Source organism: Engystomops pustulosus, chromosome 8, assembly GCF_040894005.1.
Source record: "Engystomops pustulosus chromosome 8, aEngPut4.maternal, whole genome shotgun sequence".
Taxonomy (NCBI): Eukaryota; Metazoa; Chordata; class Amphibia; order Anura; family Leptodactylidae; genus Engystomops; species Engystomops pustulosus.
Genome location: NC_092418.1, coordinates 32,499,260 through 32,527,225, shown reverse-complemented (window position 1 = coordinate 32,527,225; position 27,966 = coordinate 32,499,260). Strand labels below are relative to the sequence as shown.

Below are 27,966 nucleotides of genomic sequence, written 5' to 3'. Positions count from 1 at the left end.
CGCGGCAGACTCGAATCCTCGTCGGACAGCGCACAGCGGGGATCGCAACAAGACGGGTAAGTAAATGTGCCCCACTGTGTTTGAATTACATATAGAAACGCGTTTCGGGCCCAGCAGGGACTGCTGGTGTTTTTGGACCTAAACGCTTGCAATCAGGAATGAGCAACACGTGTTATACAATGCAAATGTCTGGTGTTCATTCCTGATGGCAAGTGTTTAGATATAAGGCTGCATGCACATGGCTACAGCCGGGCGGGCACACATCGGGCATGGTGGAGGGGAGGAGAAGCAAGCGCTGCTTGGCCATCTCCGTAGAGAATAGTGGCGCACAGTCGTGCTTGCGGGCAAAAGATATAGCACACGCTATCTTTTATGCTGCCGCGGCATGGTACGGTGGGCACACGGATGTATATGCGACCATACAAATGCAAACTCCTCCCCGCTGTGCTTGAATTGTGTTTCCAAATGCAATTCAAAGTCTAAAGACATTGAATACTACAGATTACTCATATATCTGTAGTATCTAATGAGTGCCTACACATCTGCTGTCCTGCCAATACAGTATGGATAGAGCTAGCTGCCTTGTGTCCCGTCCCTAGTACACTGGTACTGCTTAACACAGATGACCGATAGGCTACTGGGGGTCACTTGCTAAACTACCACCCATGGATAGGTAACTAATAGTATTTGGCACATGACAAACCCTTTAAAGGACACCTACCATCAGGAATCCATCCATCCTGGAGCACTGCTCCTTTGAGAGTGATGACGTATGTGTGGGCAAGCGGCACTGAAGCCAGAGCTATTGCACATGCGGAGAGCTCTGGGAGCCAGTGTAGCCACATTAGCTTCGGAGCTATGTGCTACACACAACGGGACTGGGTGCCTTTGACCTAAATGGAGGTTGTGTGAAAGAAGTCTAAGAATGTTCTGTAACCACCAAGATGGTTGCCTCAATTCTAATAGTCAACTGTGTTACTGCCAAACTTGTTTTCTCCTTATAAGTTACTACAGTCTTTGATGGATGGTATTATCCCGAATAGAATAGTAAATGAAAATGTTGCAGTTATTATAGTAAGTGAGTAATATAGTTGATGTATTTTCAGATAATTATATAAATCATTAGTGATAAGCCCTGGAAGTCATCTGAACCATTCCATAACATTCCATCACCATTCCATTCGATGTAATAAAAATGTGTCACTCTCTTCATATATTTAGCTGAGCAAAGATAAATGATAAGTACAGCTTGTTACTTCGTTTCCTAAATTCCAACAACACGAGGATCCCTGGGTGTGGACCTGATGTCGTTTTCAGGAATTAGTGAGGCTTGTTTTAATTTGGACCTTACTGAACAATATTAGAGGTGTAAGTGATTTGTACTTCGGAGCTTCGCTTAGTTCTCCTGTCCTGCTCTCCTGGTGACATCCCTCTTGGGATACAAGAACGTACATCACGTAAGTCATGGGATGGAAGAGAAAAAAGTGGGGGTAGTTAGACTATCGTCTCCCATTGTAGGGATTTGTGGGGACCCACTGGTTGTTTAATATACTTTTTTGGACACAAAGAAACCTATTAAAGGTACAGTGTTCCAGGTTTCCAAATAATTGAAATAAGACTAACTCCATCAGATGCTAATGGCCGTCCGGTTAAGTGAGATCTAAATTTTATTCATTACAAAATTGTAATTGTTACAAATTGTGTAAAAAAAAATTATTCTAATTATAGCAATTTATTTTCTCCTCAGGTTTAATCACTTAAATCGGGATAATATATTTCATCATGAGGGAAACCAAGTCTGTATGTGAACTTGAAGACTTAAGAAACCACATTGAGAAGGAAGAAATGTGTTCAGAATGTCTAAGGAAAGCTCTTCCTCTGAGAACTGTCCGAACCAATGGAGTTGTGCCTCACCGAAGCAGGGTTACCTGTATGCCAAGCGCTCACCCGGGCACGTGGGAGATCTCCAAAGTGCTTGTCACGGGTGGCGCAGGATATTTGGGACATAACCTTGGATTAGCCCTTACAAAGTTGGGATACAATGTTATTTTATTTGATATTCAAAAGCCGGACTTGGACGTTCCGAGCCGTGCTACATTCATACAGGTAACTCCATTTGTAACCTTAGAAGATGACATCCAGTTAGGGGAGAAGCTTCCATGGCCAAAATGTATTGTTTCCTTTTCAGGGTGACATCCGAGATTACAAATCACTGTATGACGCTTGTGAAGGAGTTGACTGTGTTTTCCATGCAGCATCCTTTGGAATGTCAGGATATCAACAAGTAAGTAAAAGATACTTTTCTTTGTCTTCTATTTTATTATATTATTAACTTGCCATGTCAGTGGTTTGTGTTATTATTCTATAATATAAAAAGTAAGTTCTATTGTTTTTATTCTCAAAGTTTCATTTACTGTGTATATTACATTGATGCAGGTTTCCACATCTATAAAAGTATTATGACTGTCACTACTTTATTGTAACATTTATGTAATAGATCAGGCAGAATTATAACATGGTGTGGAGAAGAACTTTTGTGGCCTCTAAAATCCGGACAAAGCACCATTAGGATATCTGTGTTAACGGCATAAACCAAAATTTTGTCAGAGATCACATTCTAATTTTATTTAATTTCAATGAAGTAATTTTATTTCTTAGTTTAATAATACAGTATAAGCAGAATATAATAATATATAATGTAATAATATATGCAGCAAATACCATGGTGAGGAATTAATAAAAAAGTTTTCTAAAGGGCATCTCGTAGATACATCAGTGTAGGTTTACATCATGGGCGTTACTTAAAGGGGTGGAGAGGATGCAGTTTCAATTGCACCCTAGAGCCATCGGCGGCCCATAAATTGTATTTTTCCTATAAAACTAGATTAGTACTAAAAAGTTGAATTGACTAGTACTAGAGTTGAACTGCCCTGCAGAATAAAGGTAAAATTATTCAGTGTGGTGAACAAGGCAAAGTTAGACCCCTTCTACACTTGTATTTTTCACACGCGTTTTCTGCACATGCTTTTGACGCGCAGAACTTGCATTGCACTCTGAACCATTATAATCAATGGGCTTTTTCGGACTTGCTTTTTTTTTCACGCACACACACGCATGTTTTTTTAACGTACGTTTAAATCTCGGCATGCTCTACTTTTGCAAGTCACCTGCGTGAAAAACGTACTATACAAGATGCATCAAAAACGCATTGTAGTCTGATACGCATGCAAGTCCAATTCAAGTGCAATGCGTTTTTCACACATCAATTGCCATAGAAATGATAGAGCTCAGTCCTGAGTCCATTTCACGTGCATTATCTGCGGGTGAAAAATGCATTGAAATTGCATTGAAAACGCGCGTGAAAAACTGAGACACTGAACAAACTCTGACTGAAAACTGATTGCACTCTGATGAAAAATGTCAGTTTTTCACTGACCAAACCCTGATCGCACCCTGATCAAACTCTGACGTGATCTGCAACGCAAGTGTGGAAGGGGCCTAAAAAATCAAATCCCAAAAAAGGAGAGTAGCGCTGGATATAATGGACCGACAACAGTACTTTGAGCATTATAGTGATATATGATACAATGGGGGACATGTATCTTAGTTTGGTTTTATGTGGGGTATAATTGAGACGTTTACACCTTTATGTCTTTTTTCTTATGTTACATGTTTAGTTTTTCTTGCCCTGGCAGGTGCAACTTTTGGTGTTTTTTTGAGACTTTTTGTTGCAAATCTCCATGTCTCAAATCCACATAGACACAGCCACGTGAGGGGGGGGGGGGGGGAGTTTATATACAAGTGTGAGCAATAGGGCACATGTATCATAAGTCTGGATTTGTCCGACTGTTTTTTGAGACTTTTCTTGTTTTTTCTGCTCGTCAGATGTAGCTGTTCTTCCTTATTGATACATGTGGCTTTTGGTCTTTAGTTAATTTGCAAGTTTAAAAAAAAAGTAGCAAAACCCCCCCAAAAGTCACAACTTTCACATCTGGATTCATGTGATAACATGCAGAAAGCTAGACAGTGGCGAACATTGAAGGGAGACTTTCTTATGATGCACTCTGCCGCGATTCACTAACATCATGCGCCCGATATCCTGCATGTGTCACTTCCCCGCTCAGGTCCGCCGGAGTTCACGTTCTTCTTCCTGGTGCATGTAAGTGCAACAAAAATCGAAAGTTAAATACCGTGCTGAGTCCTAATCCATCGGATCGTCCTGAAGGCACGAAAGCCAGCGCAGCTGCGCCACAATTCGATCGCATGTGACACAATCCCAGCACAAACCCCTGTTAAATACCTGTCAAAGCTGCCCAAATCCCGAAAACAGCGAACAAACTGACAAAAGTGCCATCCACAACCCATGGTATTTGTGAAGAGTTTTTAACGCATTGAGTAAACGTATGTGGTTTACATTTTACCATTTGTGTGGCTGCTTTGAAACCATTTTTCTACATTGCTGGAAGTGTAAGCAGCTGCTTACACTTCCAGCAATGAAGAAAAAAGCTTTCAAACCAGCTAAACTCCTGGTAACATGTAAAACAGCGTGTGTGAATGGACCCTGAAAATGACTTAACCTGGAAATTATAATTTTCCCAAATACATGTAATTGGGCCACAAAAACAAATTTAAACTGTGAATGCAAAAAAAATGTAAATAAAAAAAAGGTGAAGGTAAGGTAAGATAGTCGCTGTTCGCGGTGAGCTGTCAGCAGGAGAGTTTCCAGCCTCTTGATGTTGACGCCATCTAATTTGCTCTGGCTTCACTACCTGACAGCATCGGTATCCGGAGGCATGGAACCTCTCCTGCTGATTGGCGCTGGCCATTTCCCGGGATTGTTTAAATACGGCCTCTCCCAACATCCCTCGCCGGATCTTTGCGCTCAATGCCTCAGAGAAAGCTATTCCCTATGAGTTATTCCTGTGTATTGACCTTCCGTTGTGACCCTGGACCTGTTCCCAATTCCACTCCTCCGCTGCCAGCCCTGACCTTCTGCTCCTTCTCTGACCCTGAACCTTTGCCGCCTGTCTTGACCTACTGCCCCTGCCCGACCGCAAGATTGCCTGCTGACTTTGTACCTTGACCTTGGCTGCCACCACGGACAAGCCACCCCTTTGGAACGACCTGGTGTTACCCTGCCTCAGCAAGACCAACCTGCTTTGCGGCAGGCTCTGATGAAAACTGGTGCCACAGGTGTCATTGTCCGCGGTGGTCCACTACCCCAGAAGCCTGACATCAAGGTCCATTCCAGTGACTACAGGGAAGTGATCTCAGGCGTGTGCAGACATTGAGTACATTTACCAAGGGTCCGCACACCGCATTTAACCAGGGTTTTTGGCGCACCGGATCGGATTTTGGCGCAGTTGCGCCGACTTTCATGCGACACAAATCAGGGGGGCATGGCAGTTGAACAACCCGACTGATTCGGACTGAGCGCAGTATTTAAAATTCTAATTGTGTCGCAAGACATGCACACCGGGAAGAAGAAGGTGAACTCCGGCGGACCTCAGAGGGGAAGTGACACATGCAGGATCTCGGACGCACGATCTTAGTGAATCGTGCCGGACTTCATACTCGTCGGACAACGCACATCAGGGATTGCGACAGGACTGGGTAAGTAAATGTGCCCCATTATCTTAAAGGAAATCTACCATTTGCTTTTATGAACCAAACATACCTTATCAGTGCTGTAACAACACTGATGCAGAAACACATCCCGTTTAATGCCTGAACTGAGTGGTTTTGCAGAAAGAACAATTATAAAATTATGATAATGAGGTTCTGTCGCTCCTGTGGCTGCCCCGACACTTCTCCTCTTACCCTAATTATGGCCTGCTTCAGAGAACGCTGTATTCACTGTGTTATCCCTGATAGGCAGAAGTAATCAATCTTCTAACAAGACCTTACTGTGTTGCCACCATACCCCAACACACAATTACCCCCAACACCATAGCGCTCAGCAATTATAAGAGATACAAATAACACAAAGTCCTGTATTTTTCTAGGAGTTATGCCAATTTTTTTTTGACACACCAGGATCAAAATGTTGGCCCTATGCTCCTCTTTGCTTTAGTTGTGAGTCCCCCGGCTACCATAGGTGTTCTAGTATTTAAAATGTTTTTGTGTCCTGTGTGCCAAAACTGGCTATGTCCAGAAGGGGTTAAAGCTCTAAAAGAAACTAAACATTTTATTTTGTCCAATCCATCATTTTTTTGTGTGCAGTAAATATTCCACCTATAATAATGCATAAAACCATAATAAATGACATGGGTTATAATTATGGAATTCAAGATATTAATCTTTTACGTGTTTTAGTTGCAGAAGAAACAAATTGAATCTATTAATATTGGAGGAACACAAGTTGTCATTGATGGTGAGTTCCCCATGCAGCATGCCCCCCGGTAATAATATGTCCCATGCAGCCTGCCCCCCCCCCCCAGTAATGATATGTCCCATGCAGCCTGCCCCCCCAGGAATGAAATGGACCACTAGCAGCCTGCCCCCCAAGTAATGAAATGAACCTAATGAAATGAACCACATCCAGCCATCCCCCCAGTAATGAAGTGCCCCATGCAACATGCCCCCAGTAATGAAATACTCCATGCAGCCTCCCCAGTAATTAAATACTCCGTGCAGCCTCCCCAGTAATGAAATACTCCATGCAGCCTCCCCCAGTAATAAAGTTCCCCATGCCGCATGCCCCCCGGTAATGATATGTCCCATGCAGCCTGCCCCCCCCCCCCAGTAATGAAATGAACCTAATGAAATGAACCACATCCAGCCAGCCCCCGAGTAATGAAGTGCCCCATGCAACATGCCCCCTAGTAATGAAATACTCCATGCAGTCTCCCCAGTAATGAAATACTCCATGCAGCCTCCCCAGTAATGAAATACTCCATGCAGCCTCCCCCAGTAATAAAGTTCCCCATGCAACATGCCCCCCAGTAATGAAATACGCCATGCAGCCTCCCCAGTAATGAAATAGACCATGCAGCCTCCCCAGTAATGAAATACTCCATGCAGCCTCCCCCAGTAATAAAGTTCCCCATGCCGCATGCCCCCCGGCAATGATATGTCCCATGCAGCCTGCCCCAGTAATGAAATGAACCACATCCAGCCAACCCCCCCTGTAATGAAGTGTCCCATGCAGCCTCACCCAGTAATGACATACCCCATGCAGCTTTCTCTCTCCCAGTATTGAAGTGCCCCATGTAGCCTGCATCCCCAGTAATGAAGTGCCACATGCAAATTTCCCCCCGAGTAATGAGGTGCCCCATGCAGCTCTCCCCCCAGTAATGAAGTGCCCCATGCAGCCTGCCCTAGTAATAAAGTGTCCCATGCAGCTTGCCCCCTATATTCATATGCCCTATGCAGCCTGCCCCAGTAATAAAGTGCCTCATGCAGCCTGCCCCCACAGAAATAAATCACCCCATGCAGCCTGGCCCAGTAATAAAATGCCCCATGCAGCCTGGCCCCCAGTAATGAATTTGGCCGTGCAGCCTGTCCCCACCCCACCCCCTTCCAGTAATGAAATGTATATACTTACCCTCCCACGCTCCCTGCAGATCCTCTTCCTTCTTGTCTTCATGTCTATCAGAGCGGGCAGAGACTTGTCCATGCGCTCTGCCCACGCACACACTATGACATGGCGGTGCTGATGACATCATAGTGTGTCCGCAGGCATCGCACATGGGCGAAGACGAGAAGGAAGAGGATCTGTGGGGAGCGTCAGAGGGCGAGTGTATAATTCTATTTATACACTTGAGTATAAGCTGGGGTTTTTCAGTACATTTTTTGTGCTTAAAACTGGGCTTATACACAAGAATATACGTTCCTCAGAGCAGAGGGGATGCTGTGCACAGCGAGGTGATCTCACACATAAGAGTGGAATTCTGGAATAAAATGCATTTTTCACAGTCCTGCTGCTACTAACAACATACACAAAGGTATAATTGCACAGCTCTGCAAGGCTGATACCTAACAATGTATGGTCAAAACGGTAGGAAGACTCCCTTTACATCCATAAATTGTGTCCCCCGCAATGGCTCCCTCCCAGGCTGCTTGCCCTATATGAGAGAAAATTAGTACAATTGAACGAAAGTATGAAATGAAAATCATCTCTTTCACATGATTATAACAATCTATAACAATCTCTTCTTTTCTTTTGATACAGTTTGCATACACAGAAACATCCGCAGACTTATATACACCAGTACAGTCAATGTGATATTTGGTGGAAACTGTATAGAGGAAGGTGATGAGGAAACAACAACTTATTACCCCCTGGATAAGGTGATTTGCATTTGATATAATATGAGAAAAATTAATGGGGAAATAGGTCGAGAGTCCAGTGTTCTCTATGGATCTTCTCTATATCCCTTGGAAATCAAAATCCAACTAGGGACACTTACTCATAGATCCTGGCACCGTGACTGTGGTATTTTTTTAATATTTGTTATCCATGGCCTCCTTCCATATAAAATAAACTTTTATTATTACGCTAATGTGTCTGGAGTGTTATTAGAGCCTCTCTGTGCTTCACAGGCAATTACACTTCCCTCTCTACACATTCCTCAGCACTTCCCCCTTCCTCTGTCTGCTGTAATCTCACCCTGTGGGAGGAAGTGCTTCTGTACAGTGTAACAGCCTGTGAAGCCACAACACAGAGGGACTCTGTTAACCCCCCAAGAGCCCTTCTTGCTCATTAGCATAATGGTTAAAGTTCATTTTAGAAGTAAGGAGGCCATGTATAACAAATATATGAAGATTACCATAGTTACAGTGCCTGGACCTATAAGTAAGTTCCCCATGGTTTATCATGATTTATTTTGATGGTAAATTTCCTTTAGAGACAGTCTTTACTGTGTTTTTAGTAGGAAAGGCAACAAGCCTCGGTGACCACAAACTGATGAAGCAAAGATGGATCTACAGATCATCCTGCAAGTGCACTGGGCTCGGGCCTGATTTGCCAGACTTTGCCTTGAGTTAGTTGTTGATCTATAAGTAAAATGTAACAAAATAGACCATATTCCATGCTTTATACATCCTACAAAAATTGCATAGATTCATATCTATGCCTTTACACTGGTTATTTATATTGTTTGTTCTTTATTTTTTAGCAACTCGACCATTATTCCAAGACCAAGGCGATTGCTGATCAAATGATTCTGGAAGCCAATGAGTCTCCACTTAAAGGTACCGTGACTTTACTGCAGATCATGGGGCTGGTGAAGTACAGGATTGCTCACTTTGTCTATAAAATATAAAAAATGCAATAACACAAGCCCCGTCACATCTAGTAACATCAATACAAATCCAATAATTCCAATATTAATAGTCACCAACACATGCAGAAGGCATAACCTGGATAGTGCACTTACAGTGGCGTCATGTGACCGCGTCGTTCTCAGCAATATGTGACCATGAGGGGTAAGTGATTCCTCTGCAGGCAGCATTTTCTGGACAGGACGTCTGCATTGCTTGTGTTATTTCAACTGTTAGCAAACATCCCGTATATTTCTAAGGACTCATAGGCAGTCCTCTACTACCGTCATCGGCGCACAAGTCCGATCTGGTGTTTGTGACCCATAAAAAGCATATGTTCCCGTGCAGCTTTAGAAAAACGGTGACCCCCTAAACATAAACCACGCATGACTGATGCTGATTAGTTAAAATGTATCATCCTATAGTACAGTGTAAAAACATTTGTTATATTTATAAAGATAGATTCCCTGATTTGCGCCATACAAATTTTATATAGATACAGCCCCCACAACCCCATGTATTCCTTATTTACAGCCTTATGTGTGACCCCCAGCAGCTCTGGGCCCGGGAACATTTCCCCAGGTATGCCCAGTGCTGGCACCGGCCCTGCCACTGTATTGCAACACAGTCACACATTGGGGCACGTTTACTTACCCGTCCGCTGGAGTTCACTGTCTGACGATACTGAATTCAGCCGCGATTCACTAAGATCGTGTGCCCGATATCCTGCATGTGTCGCTTCCCCGCTAAGGTCTGCCGGAGTTCAGCTTCTTCTTCCTGGTGCATGTAAGTGCATTGTTTTGCGACACAATTTGAAAGTTAAATCCTGTGCTGAATCGGATCGTCCAACGGGCTGCCCCCTAATTTGTTTTGCATGGAACGCAGCGCAGTCGCGCCACAATCCAATTGCGTGCAGCACAATCCCCTCTTAAATACCTGTCACCGCTGTGCAAAACCCAAAAAGGTTGGAAAGTCCGCCAAAAGTGCGTCCGAGGACCCTTAGTAAATAAGCCCCATTGTTTTTTCACATCAGTATCCTATTTGCTATTTCCACGGATAGCACGCTGAGCCTTAAATTACCAATTCACATATCGATTTTTTTTTTTCCCGCTGGAAAAAAAAATTGCAGCGTCTCCTGTCCTTTTTCATTTATGTCAATGGATCCACAAAGCAATAAAATAAAAAAACCACACCACACAGATGACATTTGGGTGCAATCAGTTTTTTTTCTCAGATGTCTCTGCCCCTGTTGGATTATAGGGATAATTCATGTACAGACAGAAGTGGCGCTCCGTTTCTTCAGGGCACGGAGTCCTCTGATATCAGCCAGCTGATCTGTAACCATAACATTTCTGGGCACTTTCCTCCATTGAGTAGAAAGTGACATTATAAATTGAGTCATTTGCTGCCTGTACAATTGCTTCTAATTGTTTTGTCAGTCTAAGACCTTCTAGCAGTCACCTGATACACCGAGCCGGAATAATTCATGACAGACCCTAGACATTTCCATAGCCGCCGAGTCAGTTCAGCACTTAAGCCGCACAGAGCCGCGATAAGGTTAGAAATGCCACTGTACAACAAATTAATGTAAAGTGCAATATGATAGCAGGTGCACAGGTGAGACGGGGGATAAATATAGCCAGGGACTGGTTACAGAGATCTCACTTCACCTGATATCCATGCAGAAGCCCTGGTATTCATACAAGTGTTCAGATAGAATACTGACCTTAGTAACTGTTGGAAGGTGGATTCGAAGACATTGATTCTCCTCAGAGTTTTGTATGTGTGAACTGTGGCTTACGTTGTTGCTCTTTTAAGACTGATTTAACTACACCCACCCCCTCTGCAGCCCAGTCTTATCCAGCAAGGGTTACTAGAGTGATGGAGGACCTATGTAGTAAGCTGCTGGGAGCGGCATCCAGGAATTCATTTATATACCTGCCCAGTTACATTATACCTTGCTGGTGCTACTAGTCTACTTGTACCTTTTCCTGGTTTCTGCTCGTTATTGCTTTGCTATTCTGTGTATCTGGCCTCTGCTATGTTTACTTGACCTCTCTCTAGTAATTTGATTCTGTGCTTCACCACCATATTCGTTTTGACACGGTCCTGACACCACATGTTTCTCTATATCTATTGTTTGTCCCTCTGTGTTCTTGTGTGTATGCTGGTCATTCTCTACCTTCATCTTCATAGCAAGTCCACTCCCCCATCCAGCAGTTGCAAGATGTAGTAAGTTGTTCCATATCCACTTGCAGGGTTTCTCATGGTCTGTTCGCAGGTTTCTGATTCCTTATCAGGGTGGTATATCTGTTTTAGGCAGTTTTGTAGCCACTTCCGCAGTTAGACAGCACATACCAAGTCTGGTTGTGGTTGTGTTGTTTGTTGGACAAGTATCTGACATTTGCAAAGATGAAATAATTAGCAGCCATTTAGTGCTTAAGGACTGTACCCAACAACCTTACCATAAAGGAGAACATAAAAATGATGGCAATGTACTGTAGCTTACTTGCTCAATTTACACTTTGAATTTCCAAATAGCAGCATAAAAAAGTTATATATACCCCAAAATACCAAGAAAGAGTTAAAGCGAACCTGTGCCAGGAATGTAATTTTTAGCTGGTGACAGGTTCCAATTGCCTATTCTATGCTGATTTAAAAAATGCCTTTGTCAGCATTTTGAATCATATCAGTACTTTATAAAACTTTATTTCACATTACCGCCAGCAGCATGTGGTGAGTCCTGGGGCAGCAGTCTGTGTGCCTGTTTCTCAGTCCCCTCTAGACTCATCCAGCTCTCTCCCCACTTCTTGTCATGTGCATTGAGCAGGCAGGGGAGGGGGGAGGTGTGTAGTAGAGGAACAATACATTGAGGAGTAGGGTAATGTAAAATAAAGTTTTATAAAGTACTGAACTCATTCAGAATGCTGACAAAGGCATTTTTAAATCAGCATATTTTGATTAGCATATTTTCTATTGAGATTTTTTTTTGTTTTTAGAGACTAAACAAACATTCATAAACACAAGAACAACAACCCAACAGAGATCACATTCAAAAATGATCAATCGCAAAAATTACTTGTACAAAAAATTTTATGTAATAAGCCATGTTGAGATAAAAGTAATAAAGTTATTGTATAAATTATAGGCCAGTTATTTAGGAGTTAATTTCAAGGAACCTTTGCTTATTTTGTACTTCTTTTCTGTGTTCTTTAAGGAGGTGGTAAACTCCTCACATGTGTTCTGCGGCCTCCGGGAATTTATGGACCTGATGAAAAAAGACATTTACCAAGACTGGTCGTAAGTCATGTTAGATAAAATATCATATATGGGAGCGGGACGTGTGCTACAAGGTATAGCAGAGGAAGGGGTTGTGGACCACCCATGGTTATGGAAGGCTGGCGTCAATAGTTATGTCACTGTTTATGTGTGAGCCAAAAAATTAAAGGGGCTTTTCAGTCATTTAGTAAAACGTGCAGAGGTGCCAGAGAAGGTGTAAGGAACAAAATTAGACATACCCTGTTCATACTACCTGTTCCAGTGCCGCAACTCTTGGTCTGTTTGCTGCAGCCAATCATTGGCCTAAGCAGGATCTAGTCACATGCAACAGGTGACAAGACATGCGTCACTAAAGTGGCCGTCTGGGATCACCGACACTTCTGGCTCATCCACTGTACTGACTGAGAGCAACAAGGGTGGGACAGGAGTTGTAGCAGGGAGGGTGTACACTTTCTGTATCAATTCCCCATGGATTTCAAGATCTCTGCTTGCTGACATTCAACAGGAAGCCTCATTGTTTACTTCCCATGGATGAACACTGGCCCCTGGTCATGTGATGTCACACAGGTGCACAGTTCGTTATAACACACAACTCACTGATTACTGTCTGTGATATAACGAGCTGCGCACGCGTGACAATGGCCAGGGATCAGTGTTTTTCCACAGGAGGTAAACAATGACCCTTCCTTTAGACTGACTTCAAGGAAAGATCTAGAAAACAGCGAGGAACTGATATAGAAAGTATACTGGAAAAATGTAATTACAATATTAATTACTTGCAGCAAGTGGGCAGCCCCTTTAAGCACATGTATATATGGCTATGTATAAATTTTGTTGTGTCATCCTTGCTCCTTGATTGCCAAAAATAAGAAGTCTATGGTATATGTACTGCTATCTGGTAAGGACATCCAACTAGTCCTTGGCGGAAATGGACAAGTACCTGGAACTTCTGAATCTTTGTGTCTTCTGCCAATTGGACCTGGTAAAGGGAGTGCTCCATTGTCTTAAAGCTTTAATACTGTCATAAAAGGGGTTGGCTTTTTACCTCATGTTTTTGTAAAGTGTGTGTGTGGGGGGCAGGACATGAGGTAATTTACCAATATAAATATATTAATTGTTGTGCTCCGCTTTCCTGATATGTAAAGTGAAGATTTCTGTCTTTTATCTCATCAGTCAGACATTCCTGACCATAAAATGGCCGCAGATGGAGGATTGTGAGCAATCGCCAGTCAGAGATCACATGACCCTCCATTTGCGGCCATTTTATGGTTAGGAATCTCTGGCTGATGAGATAAAAGAGAGAAATCTTCACTTTACATATCAGGAAAGGGGAGCACAACAATTAATAGATGTATATTGGTAAATGACCTCATATCCAGCCCCCCACACACACACACACTTATACATACATTACAAAAAACATGAGATAAAGTGGCCAATCCCTTTAGTTCCTGGTCACCAGATAGTAGTGAATCCAAAATCCAACTGTCCTTGTCCTTACTTTAATCGTGAGTATGTAAAGAAATGGAAGTGATAGTGAGGAGAGAAGAATAGCCAGAAACATACATTTACTTCATGTTTTTAATCTTGACTCCAAATCCAGGCAAACGCAGAGAAGGGATTATTGTGTTTTAAGTTTTGGAATGACCAGACTAAGATGAACTGGATCCATTTATACAATCTGGTGGAGGCTCATATACTTGCTGCGGAGGCTTTGACTGCTAGTAAAGGATATATAGCGGTAAGTTGTTATATTCCAAAGATATGTGACGGTGGACCTCAGCGACATAGGCTTCCATTCACCTGAATGTGATATATATTACAGAGTGGTAAAGCCTATTTCATCCATGATGGGGAGCACGTCAGCTTTCAGGAGTGGTTCCTTCATCCAATGGTAAGTAACAACGGAGGAAATGGATAATCCTGTCTGATCAGGGCCCAATTTTATTAAAGCATAATTAAACCTTTGTGACATCCAGTAAATCCCAGACATTTCATATCCAAAAAATATTTGTTTCTTTGTGCAATCCCTCTCGCAGAGGTGGTTTATCCAAGGACAACAATCTTGTTTCTAAGGGACAATATTACTACATTAATGGTAAATTATCTACACACAAGAACATTTTTTAAATAGAATCCAATTGAAAAAATGTAAGTATCGTATATACTCGAGTATAAGCTGACCCGAGTATAAGCCGAGACCCCTAATTTTACCATCAAAAACTGGGAAAACCTATTGACTCGAGTATAAGCCGAGGGTGGGAAATGCATTAATCACAGACCCCCCCAGTATGTATACAGCCTGCCCCCAGTAGTATACAGCTTGCCCCCAGTAGTATACAGCCTGCCCCCAGTAGTATACAGCAGCCCCCAGTAGTATACAGCCTGCCCCCAGTAGTATACAGCCTGCCCCCAGTAGTATACAGCCTGCCCCCAGTAGTATACAGCGCTGCCACCAGTAGTATACAGCACTGCCCCCAGTAGTATACAGCACAGCCCCCAGTAGTATACAGCACTGCCCCAGTAGTATACAGCACTGCCCCCAGTAGTATACAGCACAGCCCCCAGTAGTATACAGCACAGCACCCAGTAGTATACAGCACAGCCCCCAGTAGTATACAGCACAGCCCCCAGTAGTATACAGCACTGCCCCCAGTAGTATACAGCACAGCCCCCAGTAGTATACAGCACAGCCCCCAGTAGTATACAGCACTGCCCCCAGTAATATACAGCTAGCCCAGCATTAAAAGAAAATAATAAACTTATATACTCCGGTGGCCCCGACCTGCAGCGCTGCTCCCCCGATGTCCGCGCGGGTCCTCTTCTGGCTCCCGCGCCCGTCTTCTTTCTTCACTAACTTCGTGCCGGGCGCAGCCATTGTTCTCCCCTGGACGGCGGTTCTCCCCTGGAAGAGGACCCGTGCGGTAATCAGGGGAGCAGCGCTGCAGGTCGGGGCCACCGGAGGATGAGTATATAAGTTTATTATTTTTTAAAGATTTTTTATGACTGTATGACTCGTGTATAAGCCGAGGGGACATTTTTCAGCACATTTTTTGTGCTGAAAAACTCGGCTTATACACGAGTATATACGGTATATATGGTAGATGAATTAATGGTAAATGCCCAGATGAGAATATCCTTTTATGGATAATTGGGTTGATTTACTTACCCGATCCGGACTGTCCGACAAGGAAGAAATCAAGCTCGATTCACCAAGATCGTGCGCCCGATATCCTGCATGTGTCCCTTCCCCGCTCAGGCAGGTGCCACACGTAACGCTTTGTCTGCATTTGAAAACGCAGACAAAGCCGCACCATCCAGGGCGGGCCGCGGGAATGAGACACCGGTGTTTTGCGTTAATTTAATGCAAAACACCGGCGGCTCGTTCCCGGTCGCAGGTGTTTCCATAGAAACGCCGATGTGATTGGGCCGCGGCCCGCCCCATTGGGTGCGGCTTTGTCTGCGTTTTCAAACGCAGACAAAGCGGTGCGTGTGGCACCAGCCTCAGGTCCGCCGGAGTTCACCATCTTCTTCCTGGTGCATTTAAGTGCTTGGCTTGCGACACAACTTTTATTTTAAATCCTGCACTCAGCCCGAATCAGATGTCTTGTCCGACGGCCACCGCCCTGATTTGTGTTGCATAAAAGTTGGATCGATTGCGCCAAAATCTGATCGGGTGGGCCAAAAACCCCTGTAAACCCAACAGAAATGTGGTCTGCAGACCCTTAGTAATTGTGCCCCAATGTCTTCCCTCTGCCTTTTTTCTGCTTATTTCTTTTGTATTGAGCAGTGTATCTGAAAAACCTTCATGAGGTCAGTCCACTTTAGACAGATAAGAAGGCTAATGATTAACTCTTTCCCTATTACCTATCTGAGGAGTTGAGACTCTCCACAGACTGTCTGTAAAGAGTTAAGTCGTAAGACACTTTACCCGCTCCCTTTATCTCTCAGCGGTTAGTAGATACAGGACAGAAATGATGATAGTATAAATTAGTAATTCAGTTGTATCTCTCGATTTATTATTTTCCTTTAATTTAAAAAAAAACTTACTGATATTTTCTTTGCCTTTTTAGTTTGAAAAACTTGGTTTTCCAGATCCATGGATAAATATACCTTGTTGTCTGGTCTATGCTGTAGGTATGTATATCATTCACTCTGAAATATCAACTGAAATGATGTTGATTCCCAGAGTTATCAGATTACATAGAAGTCTATGGAGAGGTGATTATGCTACATGTAGATTCCACCTACTTTACAATGGAAGAATATATTGTAGATATCATTCATACAAATAACATGTCACTATGAAGCATAACATGATAATAATATGACATATATGTTTATTATCTATTATTCACATTTGTTTTCACTGTAGCTTTTATTTTAGAATATTTGCACATCTTTTTGAGACCATTCGTTTCCTTAGACCCACTGCTGACCAGGCACGAGGTAAGATTTCTTATATCATGTAAAATTTTGGTTGCCCATTTGCTGCTCAGTTCTGAGTTTGCTGACCCGACTCAGGGCGACTTTGCTGAGTGGTTTTTGTTAGCTGACTTTCAGAGTTGGCCTCGGCTCAGCTGGATATGATGTTTTCAGAAAAGCTAGTGGTGTCATTGTCTAGGATTTGTGTACTTCTCAGATGGTGGATAAGTAGTGCAGGGCCTAACCAGTCACTGGGGGCGCATCCTGTATACATTGCTTATTGCTCAGTTCACTCAGGGCTGGTTATTGTTTCTTCTATGACCTGTGGTACTGTTTTCCTGTTTCTGAACCCCTACCTGACCCAGAAACCTGTTCCCCTGTGAATCACCAGCCTGAGCCGAACTCTGAGTACCCCCCAGCCTGAACCGGAACCCTGTTTACGCCTTCCCTCAGCATGAGCAGGAACCCTGTGTGAACTCCCCCCTCCCCCCCTAGCCTGTGTGGGAACCCTGTGTATCCCCAAGCCTGAGAAAGAACTCTGTGTACCCCCAGCCTTACCAGAACCTTGTGTAACCCCAGCCTGAGCCAGAAGCCTGAGTTGGAACCTTGTTTATCCCCCAGCATGAGCTGGAACCCTGTGTGTCCCCAACCAGAGCAACAACCATGTGTACCGTGCGTAGCCTGAGCTGCAGAACCCTGTGTCCTCCCCAGCCTGAGACCGAACCCTGTGTATCCCCAGCCTGAGACAGAACACTTCTTACCCCCCAGCCAGAACCCTGTGTACCCCCAGTCAAAGCCAGAACCTTGTGTACCCCCAGTCAAAGCCAGAACCTTGTGTACCCCCAGTCAAAGCCAGAGCCCTGTATACTCCACAAACCTGAGCCAGAACCCTGTATACTCCGCAAACCTGAGCCAGAACCCTGTGTACCCCCCACCCTGAGCCAGAACCCTGTGGATCCCCCCATTATGGAAATATAATCACGGTCCAGCCAGGTTCCCGACAGCATAGAACTTTTATTTGGTTACATCATAACCACTCCATGAAACAATTCTTTGTAGTCAATGCGTTTCAAGCGGTACACCCACCCTTACTCATGACAAATATAAGACCCCCCCCCCCATTATGCCAGAACCTTGTGGACCCCAAACCTGTACCTGACTCTTAATCCTGTCTATGCTCCTCGATCCTGTCCTAAACCTTTGTTTGCAAGGCTTATAATGTAGGTGACAGGTTGTGAGTTTTCGGCCTGCACCCCTTGCTCTACCGTGAGAGCTTCTTCTCAGAAAATTTGATTGATCTAAGCCATCGAGCACCAAAAACTTTCCCCAAATTTTGGGTCATTTTCTGGCATATAGGTGGTGTAAACATAGATATTTGTTAAACAACTTTGCAATCCAGAATAGGCACTTTGATTTCCTTTGTGTACTTGTGTGTCTCCTAGGGTCAGTAATTTAATATTGACGTCAGATAATTTATTTACTTAATACTTCTTCTTCCAGGTAATGAAAATTGCAGTGGTGCACACATTCCGGATAGATAAAGCTGGGAAAGAACTCGGATACAACCCAAAGAAATTTTCCTTTGCCGATTCAGTGGATTTTTATATCAAATCCAGGCCCAATCCGTCACAACACAAGACACATTTTACACAATTGTTGCTTCTTGTATTTGCTTTATTTATGTGCTTGTGTTTACCTTTGCTTTTATAGACAATGTAGATCATCAGCTGTTGTTATGCATAATAGGGGGTTACCATTCTACCAGGAAAAGGAAAATCCTAAGGATGGGGTCAGAGAGTTACATCTCTGCTGTCATGATGTTGAATTTGTTAGTAGTGGGGTTTTAGGAGACTCACAGATTTTGTATATTTTTAGACTCATACAATATAACACTGCTGGAGGTGTTACCAGAGCCCCTCAATGCTTCACAGGTTGTTACACTGTGCAGGAGCACTTCCCCCCTACCACTGTGTGCTAAAACTTCCTATGCTGCAGTGAGATTACAGCAGACAGAGGGAGACGGAAGTGCTGAGGAGGAGACAGTGTAACAGCCTGTGAAACTACAGCATGGAAGGGGCTCTAGCAATAAACCCACGGAGCCCTTCTGGACATACGGTAATTTTAAAAGTTTATTTTAGAAGAAAGGAGGCAATGGATAGCAAATATAAGAAGATTACCACAGACCACAGTCACAGTGCCTGGAGCTATGAGTAAATGGTCTATCTGGATTTTGATAGTAGATCCTTACCGATTCCAAGAATGAAGGGGTCACAATACAAATTAAAGGACATCTACCACCAGGATGAAGGACTGTATGCAAATGAGCCTGAGGGGCTCCAGGCTCCATAGGTGTTACACATGTCTGGTTTACCGAAATATTTTTGTAATATGTAAAAGTAATATTTGTTGCTTGTGGATTCACGTTTACACAGATTTGCATTGCATTACCTTATTATTATGACTCAGATTTCTCCGACATCAGATGAATGAGAGGTTCTGCAGCAGCATCTGAAGATTGGAAAATGTGAATTTCAATAAAACATTTTTTTTTCTAACTTCGGTTTCAGAGTTGGGTATATAACATGGTGACATTTTATGTTAGCTTTATATGTATTGTACGATATATTTTATTATAGTGTGAGGTCCCATCTAATAGGTCAGCTATCCACTGCACCTTATAAAGTAATGTCATACCTGCTAAGCTTTGCATTTCTAAACCAGACACTCTCAGCCCCCACGACTTGACGTTCATAAAATTCTCCGGAATGCAAAGTAGTTTTAGATTTTTAGGAAAATTTTGACAAGCTTTGCATACAGGTTTCATGGTACCGTCCTGCAAAGAATAGGAATCCCATAAAGTTAGCACCCCTCTACACGAGTTAGCTTGCTCTAAACAATGGGCAATAAGAATACAATAGGGATATTTTGGGATTCAGATATTGCTCATACTTGTGGCTCCTGCATTGTCAGACCTGCCCTCTCTTTGCATTACATCGTTGACAATTCATTTGCAGGTCATGTAATTCCTTCTATATTGCCAGACGCTGCCAGATACATACTGTTTCTGCATGTTTGTCTGGGTTTCCTCCGGGTCCTCCGGTTTCCTCCCACACTCCAAAAACATACTGGTAAGTTGATTAGATTGTGAGCCCCATTGTGGACAGGGACTGATGTGACAAGCTCTGTGCAGTGCTGCGTAATCTGTGTGCACTATATAAATAGAGAATTATTATTATTATGTATAAGCATATGCCATAAATTAAGGAATACAAACCAGTTACATTTTTGCTATGTTCGATATGTTTTTAGCATTTTTTGTACTTTTAGACTGTTAAAAAAAAAAAATTATCCTGGCAGCGGTGGGATTCGAACCCACGCCATCGAAATGACTGGAGCCTAAATCCAGCGCCTTAGACCACTCGGCCACGCTACCACCTCACTATCAGAGGAGTCTTACATCAATATACCATACATCAAGGGAAACCCATTCCATGTACAAAGGAATATTTACAAGCACCTGTAGTAAAATAGGGGTTTGGTGAATTCCTTTGTTTCTATTTGCCCTTCGGAAAAATCACAGCCGTGACGGTGCAGAAATTAATTCCTGTGTTTAGAAGCGGTGTCTGCTGCTCACCACCAGGTGGCACTGTTGTCCAGCTGATTCATGGTGGAGCTGCCCCCTTCTCATGTGTTGTGACTTGGCACATGCAGACACAAAGAAGGTGTTGACCTTTGACCTTGATTATCAGGACTGATCCCCAGTTTTATTTTACTTATGGTGAGATATATAGAGTGATCAGACAGCAACATACTTGTTCACATCTCTATGAGGTCTTCAGTGATTTGCATTAGTTATTGAGAGTCAAAATCAGGTTTTGCAACTATAGATCGGTGAGGTATAATGGAAAGACTAAGGCTCCTTCCACACTTGCGTTTTTCACGCGCGTTTTCTGCGCGTGCTTTTGACGCGCAGAACTTGCATTGCACTCTGACCCATTGTAATCAATGGGTCCTTTCAGACTTGCATTCTTTTTCACGCACACACGCGCGTTTTTTTTAACGCGCATTTAAATCTCAGCATGCTCTACTTTTGCAAGTCACGCGCATGAAAAACGCACCATACAAGTCTATGGAGACGCATCAAAAACGCATCGCACTCTGAGACACTTGCAAGTGCAATGCGTTTTTCACGCATCAATTGCCATAGAAAAGATAGAGCTCAGCCCTGAGCATTGAAAAACGCATTGAAATTGCATTGAAAATGCGCGTGAAAAACTGAGACACTGAACAAACTCTGACTGAAAACTGATTGCACTCTGATGCAAAATGTGCGTTTTTCACTGACCAAACCCTGATCGCACCCTGATCACACTCTGACGTGAAATGCAACGCTAGTGTGGAAGAGGCCTCAGGGCTGAGCTCTATCTTTTCTATGGCAATTGATGCGTGAAAAACGCATTGCACTTGCAAGTGTCTCAGAGTGCAATGCGTTTTTGATGCATCTCCATAGACTTGTATGGTGCGTTTTTCATACGCGTGACTTGCAAAAGTAGAGCATGCCGAGATTTAAACGTGCATTAAAAAAAAATGCGCGTGTGTGCGTGAAAAAAAAATCTGAAAGTCTGAAAAGACCCATTGATTACAATGGGTCAGAGTGCAATGCAAGTTCTGCGCGTCAAAAGCACGCGCAGAAAACGCGCGTGAAAAACGCAAGTGTGAAAGGGGCCTAAGGCCCCTTCCACACTAGCGAGTGTGATGCGATGAACTCGCATCACACTCGCAACGCAAGCTGCCGGGAACGCACGGCCCGAACGCTGCACCGCGGGAGTGAACTGACATGCTGAGTTCACTCCCGCGGTGCAGCGTTCGGGCCGTGCGTTCCCGGCAGCTTGCGTTGCGAGTGTGATGCGAGTTCATCGCATCACACTCGCTAGTGTGGAAGGGGCCTAAGACTGCATTCACACGTAGCATTTACTTTGTGTAGTGTGGAGAGATTTGCCTTATAACATTGCTATCAACATTTGCAAATATAAAACACAATATAAATGTAGCGCGTTAATGGCATGTTAACACTGCGTTAACAAAATGCAAGTGGTAACTCTGTGCAGTCACAAGCATTCATTTTGCGTTATTAAAACGCAAATGTTAAAGAGAAACTGTCATCAGGAAGGTCATTTTTACATGATGACAGATTCCAATAGTCTCTGGAACGTTGAAGGTTTCTTTAACATTCTCTGGTTCTCTTCTGTACATTGAAAAAAACATTTCTTTGTTTCACCATCTTCTGACATACACAACTTTTTCATACTGCGGGACTCTAAGGGTGAAGACACACATGGCGTTTTTAGGCCGTTTTTGGGCCGTTTTTAGTTAGTGCGTTTTCAGATCATTAAAAACGCATGCGTTAAAAAACGCATGCGTTTTTGAAAAACGCATGCGTTTTTTGAAAACGCATGCGTTTTTGACAGGTTTGACCAACTATCTTAATTCAAACTGGTCAAAAACGCATGCGTTTTTAACGATCTGAAAACGCACTAACTAAAAACGGCCCAAAAACGGCCTAAAAACGCCATGTGTGTCTTCACCCTAAGACCTTTTGATCACTTTTTTTATTACATTTTTCATATGTTGCAAAATGGGAAAAAAGTGGCGTTTCAGACATTTAGGCGCTATTTTCTATTACGGGAATAACTGTTAATCAATTTTGATAGATCAGACATTTTGGGACACAGCGATACCTAACATGTTCATTATAGTTTATCAGTTCAAGGGCGGCGATTTGTAGTTTTAGGGGTTTTTTAAATTTTTTACTATTTTTCAGAACCCTTAGGAAACGTTTGTCTGATGTGCCCTGTGCTCGCCCCAACCTCTGGCCCTTCCTATACAGCCCCCTCCTCCCCCACGCTAAACCGTGGGGCGACTACTAGAAGACTCGGAATACACTAGATAAGTGCGCGAAGGGAACAACATGAACAGACTAACAAACATAAAACACAAAAGAGAAGTAAACTAGCCGGAGTCACAACGAGAGGGTACGTCAAGAGTAAAATCAGGAGGCAAAAGGGTCAATGTCAAAAACTAGCCGAGATCACAACAATACAGAACACAGAGCAGGTCAAACCTATAGCAGAGAGAAAGTGATGAAGGAATTTCAAACACTGGCAATTTATGCAACCAGAACCCCAGATCCAGAACCTGATTAGAGCTGGAAAACTTCTGGGAATTAACCCCTCATGGTGCAGAACAACAAAGCACAATCGCAGACACCATGCACAGGTACCACAACTCCCAGCAGTCCAGAACACAACCCCTAAACAGTGTGAGGTCTTAGCAGCCACTGCCCGGAGCGTGAGCCAGAGACCGCTGGTAGCGGATGAAAGGTGGAGTCTGCGCGGAGACGCACAGGAGGTTATATATGGAGGAGAAAGGCGACCCACATACTGAGGAGGGGGGTATAAAAGGTTCCGTTAAACAGGAGGACATATATGGAACAATGAGGAAATGATGCATTATGGGTCCTCTATGGCACACGGACCCCCCGCGCCCCTGGTTCTGTGTAGTGAGAATTACTTGGTACTATACACCCCCCTCCGCCATACACAGATAGGAGGTGGTATACAGCTCGCCCGCTTGTTCCTGGACAGTGAGTCAATATTTTCCTGCTTAAGGACAGAATGTGCTCCACACACCTAGTGTTTGAAGAACGTCTTCTTTCATTCAGGAGCCCTTGGGAGCGGAGGCAGGGGACGAGGTGTACATCACATGCACCCATCAACGTCTCTGAAAAATAGATGGAAAACAATTTACAACCAGTTACTAATAGGAAAAAATCTAAAACATCTAAGTGTGAAAAATGCTAAGCAGTGCTGGGGCACCGTCTAGCTGTGCAGGGATGTAATGTCATAACATGTTTTCTAGGGCTTTAGATGTCATTTTCAACATTTTAAGTAATGCCTCCAAAACTGATGACCCATGACAAGAATATAGGTGTGTTTCAGACTACCGCAGGCTCCCTGTAAGATGACCCACAGGACTCCTAAATTACCTATCTACCTTTTCATGCATTTTTCTGGGACGTATATAACAATACTATAATCTATTCAGCTCCTCTTGCTCTATGATGTCCTGCAGTCTGTGCGCTTGTTGGCCTAGGTTTGTCCATAGGTGCATACGTATTGATGGAGTAATTAGGGATTATCTGATTTGACCACCATTCAAAACTAGACAGTGTTAGATAGGATCCCATAATAGATGTTTATTTGTACCCTTGTATAGTTTTGATACCCACAGACCTGTGAAACATTTATATTCCAGGATTGTAGCAGTGTGTCCTCACACTGCTGTGCTCTTACCTATCTGCACTTGCTACAGGAGGAGGAAGGGAATGTGCACAACAGTGCACACTGCACTTCTATAAGTTACAATCGGGAGAATGCATTTTTACAGTCCTGCTGCTACTAACAGCACAAAGATCTCTAGTCTATCTTATCTTACCTCTCTGCACTTGCTACAGCTTTTACCAAGAGGAGAGGCAAGGGAATCTGGAGCAGTTCAATGCAGAGAGATAAGAGCACAGCAGTGTGAGGGCACGTCCCCACTGCACTTCTATAAGTAACAATCTGGAAAATAATTGCACTTTTTACAGTCCTGCTGCTACTAACAGCACAAAGGGATGGTCACACAGATATCTAGTCTATCTGCTCTTACCTATCTGCAGTTCAATGCAGAGAGATAAGAGCACAGCAGTCTGAGGGCACGTCCCAACTGCACTTCTATAAGTAACAATCTGGAGAATAAAGGCATTTTTTACAGTCCTTCTGCTACTAACCTCACGAAGGGATGGTCACATAGATCTATAGTCTATCTGCTCTTACCTATCTGCAGTTCAATGCAGAGAGATAAGAGAACAGCAGTGTGAGGGCACGTCTCCACTGCACTTCTATAAGTAACAATCTGGAGAATAAAGGCATTTTTTACAGTCCTGCTGCTACTAACCTCACGAAGGGATGGTCACATAGATCTATAGTCTATCTGCTCTTACCTATCTGCAGTTCAATGCAGAGAGATAAGAGAACAGCAGTGTGAGGGCACGTCTCCACTGCACTTCTATAAGTAACAATCTGGAAATAATTGCATTTTTACAGTGCTGCTGTTACTAACTGCTCAAATGGATGGTCACACCGGTCTCTAGTCTATTTGCTCTTACCTATCTGCACTTGCAACAGCTTTTACTAAGAGCAGGGGGAAGGGAATGTTGAGTAGTTCACTGCAGAGAGATAAGAGCACAGCAGTGTGAGGGCACTTCTATAAGTTGCAATCTGTAGAATAAAAGCATTTTTTACAAGACGATGTGGTCACTTGAAGACTTTTGGGGTGTTAAAGGCCCCTGGAAGATGAACTACAAACCATGTTTCGAACAAGTTTGTAGAAATCCTATATAAGAAGGACACAGAATACAGGAGCAGGATCCTGACACATGTACATGAGACTGCAACTACGAGATCTCACTTCACTGGTGAAATTTAAGCCCGTAGTACTGGGAAGTTATACGCGAGGACACATCCCAGATGCTCCCCATCCATCAGTGTCCGTGACGCAGCGTGGAGGATCTCCGGTATCCTCTCCCCCCCAGTTACTGTATGTACGTTATGTCGCGCCTCGTAACTATGACTCTCGTGACGTATAATTACATCACGGTCTGAGGTCAAGTCAAAGGTTGTGAGCAGCAAAGTTCAGGTTCTAACTTGGTTGCCTTTTCCATGTCCAGATACAGAGGTCAGGTGCTTGCGCTTTTTTTGTGACGCTTACTGCATAGTTTTATCAAATGTCAGCGGATTTCCGACGCTGTAAATATTTGCTGGGCCTAGTGACAAACAGAACACTGAACTGGAACATTCCCTGACAAGGTTCTATCCACATTAGATGTGCAGGGTTATATGTCCGCAGGGGCAGATATGACATATTGGGGTCCCAAACAAAGTTATGCCTTGAGCCCCACTAGTACGGGGTATCTACCTTGTTACGTGACATATCCTAGTCCTGCCTCCTCCTGCTAACACTAAAAGGAGCAAGAAGAAGAGGAGGAGAGCAATTTCACCAAGGGAGGATGCTGTTCTTTATCCCGCTCTTCCTTGGTTCCTAGTACCAGGAGTGCAATGAGGTGAGTTGAGCCTCTCGCCTCAGGGTAGCATCAATACTACAGTACAGTCACCTCTGGGAGTATGCCCTTGCACTCACTAGCATCTATCTACACCTGAGGTCACCAAGGATGGGAAACACTGGACAGACAACCCACTTAAAAAACACTAATGATATATTACATTATACGTGAGGTTGAGGCGCTTTTCAGTAGTTTACCTCAAGCAGCAGTGAGGCGAGCTCCACTTCTGCCTGGAACCAGAATGTTATTTAAAGAACCGCTCCTGGTGAATCTGTATCCCAAAGCTTTGTGGGGACCCTCTGGTCTCTGTGGACCCAGGCCATGTCATAAACTACAGCCAAATTCATCCCATATGTCAGGAAGAGATCCCAGCATGTAACTCGGACATATGCCAAACATAGGCTCCCATATAATAAAAAACGTAAACTATACAGAATACAAATTCGTTATGGAACGCTTTTACAGAAGCCCCTTAAAGGGTTTGCCCATGAAGTAAAACCATAAGAGCACATAAGAACTACACAAGGGCTTCGCCACCCAGAAACCTAACACATTTTGAAGAAGTAGAGTCATCTTAGGCCACCTGTACACATTTGTGTGTTGTTCTCAGGCTGTAAACAATAGATCCGCTTTCCGTTTTTTGCAGTCTGTGTGTCATTGGTGTGTAGTTTTAAAATTATTTTGCAAACAGAGGTCATACATTCTAAGGCCTCATTCACAATGATCTGTCGACCAGATCACAGCTCCCATCGATTTCAATAATCTCCCGGAAACGGTGCGTTGAGCGGCCGCTCTTTTGTCTATGGAGGGAGGAGAGGGTGACAAGCGCTCCACCCTGCCACCTCCTCTTCCCGGCCCTGTGCTCGCCCAAGATCTGGGCTGGGGGAGAATGCGGCCGTGTGAATGCACCCTAATTCAATGGATGATGCTCATTTTAGGGTTTTCATTCCCATGTTGAAGGCTAATGTCTGATTCAAGAATTCAATAAATAAGTTTAAAAAAAAGAGGGAAACTAATTTTTTAAAAGTCAATTGTTTTTCACATTTCCATAGACAAAGGCAGGAATAGGACCTGCTCTGAGTTTTCTACTGCCTTCTCACGTACCCTCAGATACTCAGTGGGGGACGCGTCTCAAACTTGGTTTACCCTTTTCTTTAATTTTTTCATGGTGCTTGTGCTCATTTGCGACTTTTTTTGCGCCTAAAACAGTCTCCTTTCATCGCCATTGTCTAGTTTTCTGCAGTGTTCCCTGGGTTATCACCTAAATCCAGATGTAAAAATTGCTACTTTTTTAAACAGTAGCAAATTTGGGGGCAAATCTATGGCTGCCCCTGACCAAGTGTAGAAATTAGCTAGTAACTGATTGCAACTTTTCGAGACTTGCATCTAGGTAAGTATTAATGTTTTTTTTTTTTTTAATATGGGGGCCACATAGAGACCTGATACAGGCTGATTTGGGTCCGGGAACCACAGGTCCATAGGGTCCTAAATTGCAATGTTAGGTCCTCTTGAAAATAGGGGGCATCTGAAGTGACTCCCCCTCTGCTACTACTACACTTGACTAATCTCAGGTAAAATCTGACTCTTCTCTGCTCAGCTTCACATGACTTTGGAGATTTCATAGAGAGGTTTCATAGAAAGACTAAGCATTTTATAGCTTACCTGAAAGAACTAGTAATGGGATAAAATCTGGTCAGTGTAACTTGTTCTGTGTGTCTGGTCTATAGGATTATGTAGGACCCCCCTCCCCCCGCAACGGAGTCTGCGCACTTCTCCTCCTGCACAGCACATGGTGAGCAGACCAAGCCCCTCCCACCGAGGTGCCCTGCACGTGACAC

At 43.5% G+C, this 27,966-nt stretch overlaps 2 protein-coding genes, 1 long non-coding RNA gene and 1 other non-coding gene across 5 annotated transcripts in view; 1 reads left to right on the top strand and 3 right to left on the bottom strand.

The window, feature by feature from the left end:
* The window catches only part of CCP110 (centriolar coiled-coil protein 110), a 66,409-nt gene extending 54,793 nt beyond the window's left edge, over nt 1-11,616 (bottom strand). The window contains exon 1 of the mRNA XM_072120587.1: nt 11,447-11,616. Coding sequence (XP_071976688.1) covers nt 11,447-11,458 — 12 coding nt within the window. The 5' untranslated portion in view covers nt 11,459-11,616. The remainder of the gene's footprint in view (nt 1-11,446) is intronic.
* On the top strand, nt 1,377-19,597 carry SDR42E2 (short chain dehydrogenase/reductase family 42E, member 2). Of its 2 annotated transcripts, none has more exons than XM_072120592.1 (12): nt 1,377-1,457; nt 1,748-2,106; nt 2,189-2,284; nt 6,316-6,373; nt 8,174-8,292; nt 9,120-9,195; nt 12,482-12,564; nt 14,147-14,284; nt 14,369-14,437; nt 16,617-16,680; nt 16,931-16,992; nt 18,469-19,597. In XM_072120592.1, exons 2-12 carry the CDS (start codon nt 1,783-1,785, stop codon nt 18,676-18,678), a joined length of 1,299 nt encoding a protein of 432 aa, XP_071976693.1. In that variant the 5' UTR covers nt 1,377-1,457; nt 1,748-1,782; the 3' UTR covers nt 18,679-19,597. The 2 variants fall into 2 exon arrangements, with proteins under 2 accessions (XP_071976693.1, XP_071976692.1); XM_072120591.1 differs by having other exon boundaries at nt 16,919-16,992; nt 18,469-19,594.
* Nucleotides 12,434-27,867, bottom strand: LOC140075095 (uncharacterized). Its single transcript, XR_011849342.1, has 3 exons — nt 27,791-27,867; nt 19,417-19,476; nt 12,434-12,532 (listed from the first exon to the last, which is right to left on the bottom strand). It is a non-coding gene; the product is annotated as an uncharacterized lncRNA (long non-coding RNA).
* TRNAL-UAG (transfer RNA leucine (anticodon UAG)) lies at nt 20,320-20,401 on the bottom strand. The gene has a single exon. It is a non-coding gene; the product is annotated as a tRNA-Leu (tRNA).
* Nucleotides 27,868-27,966: the final 99 nt, after the last annotated feature.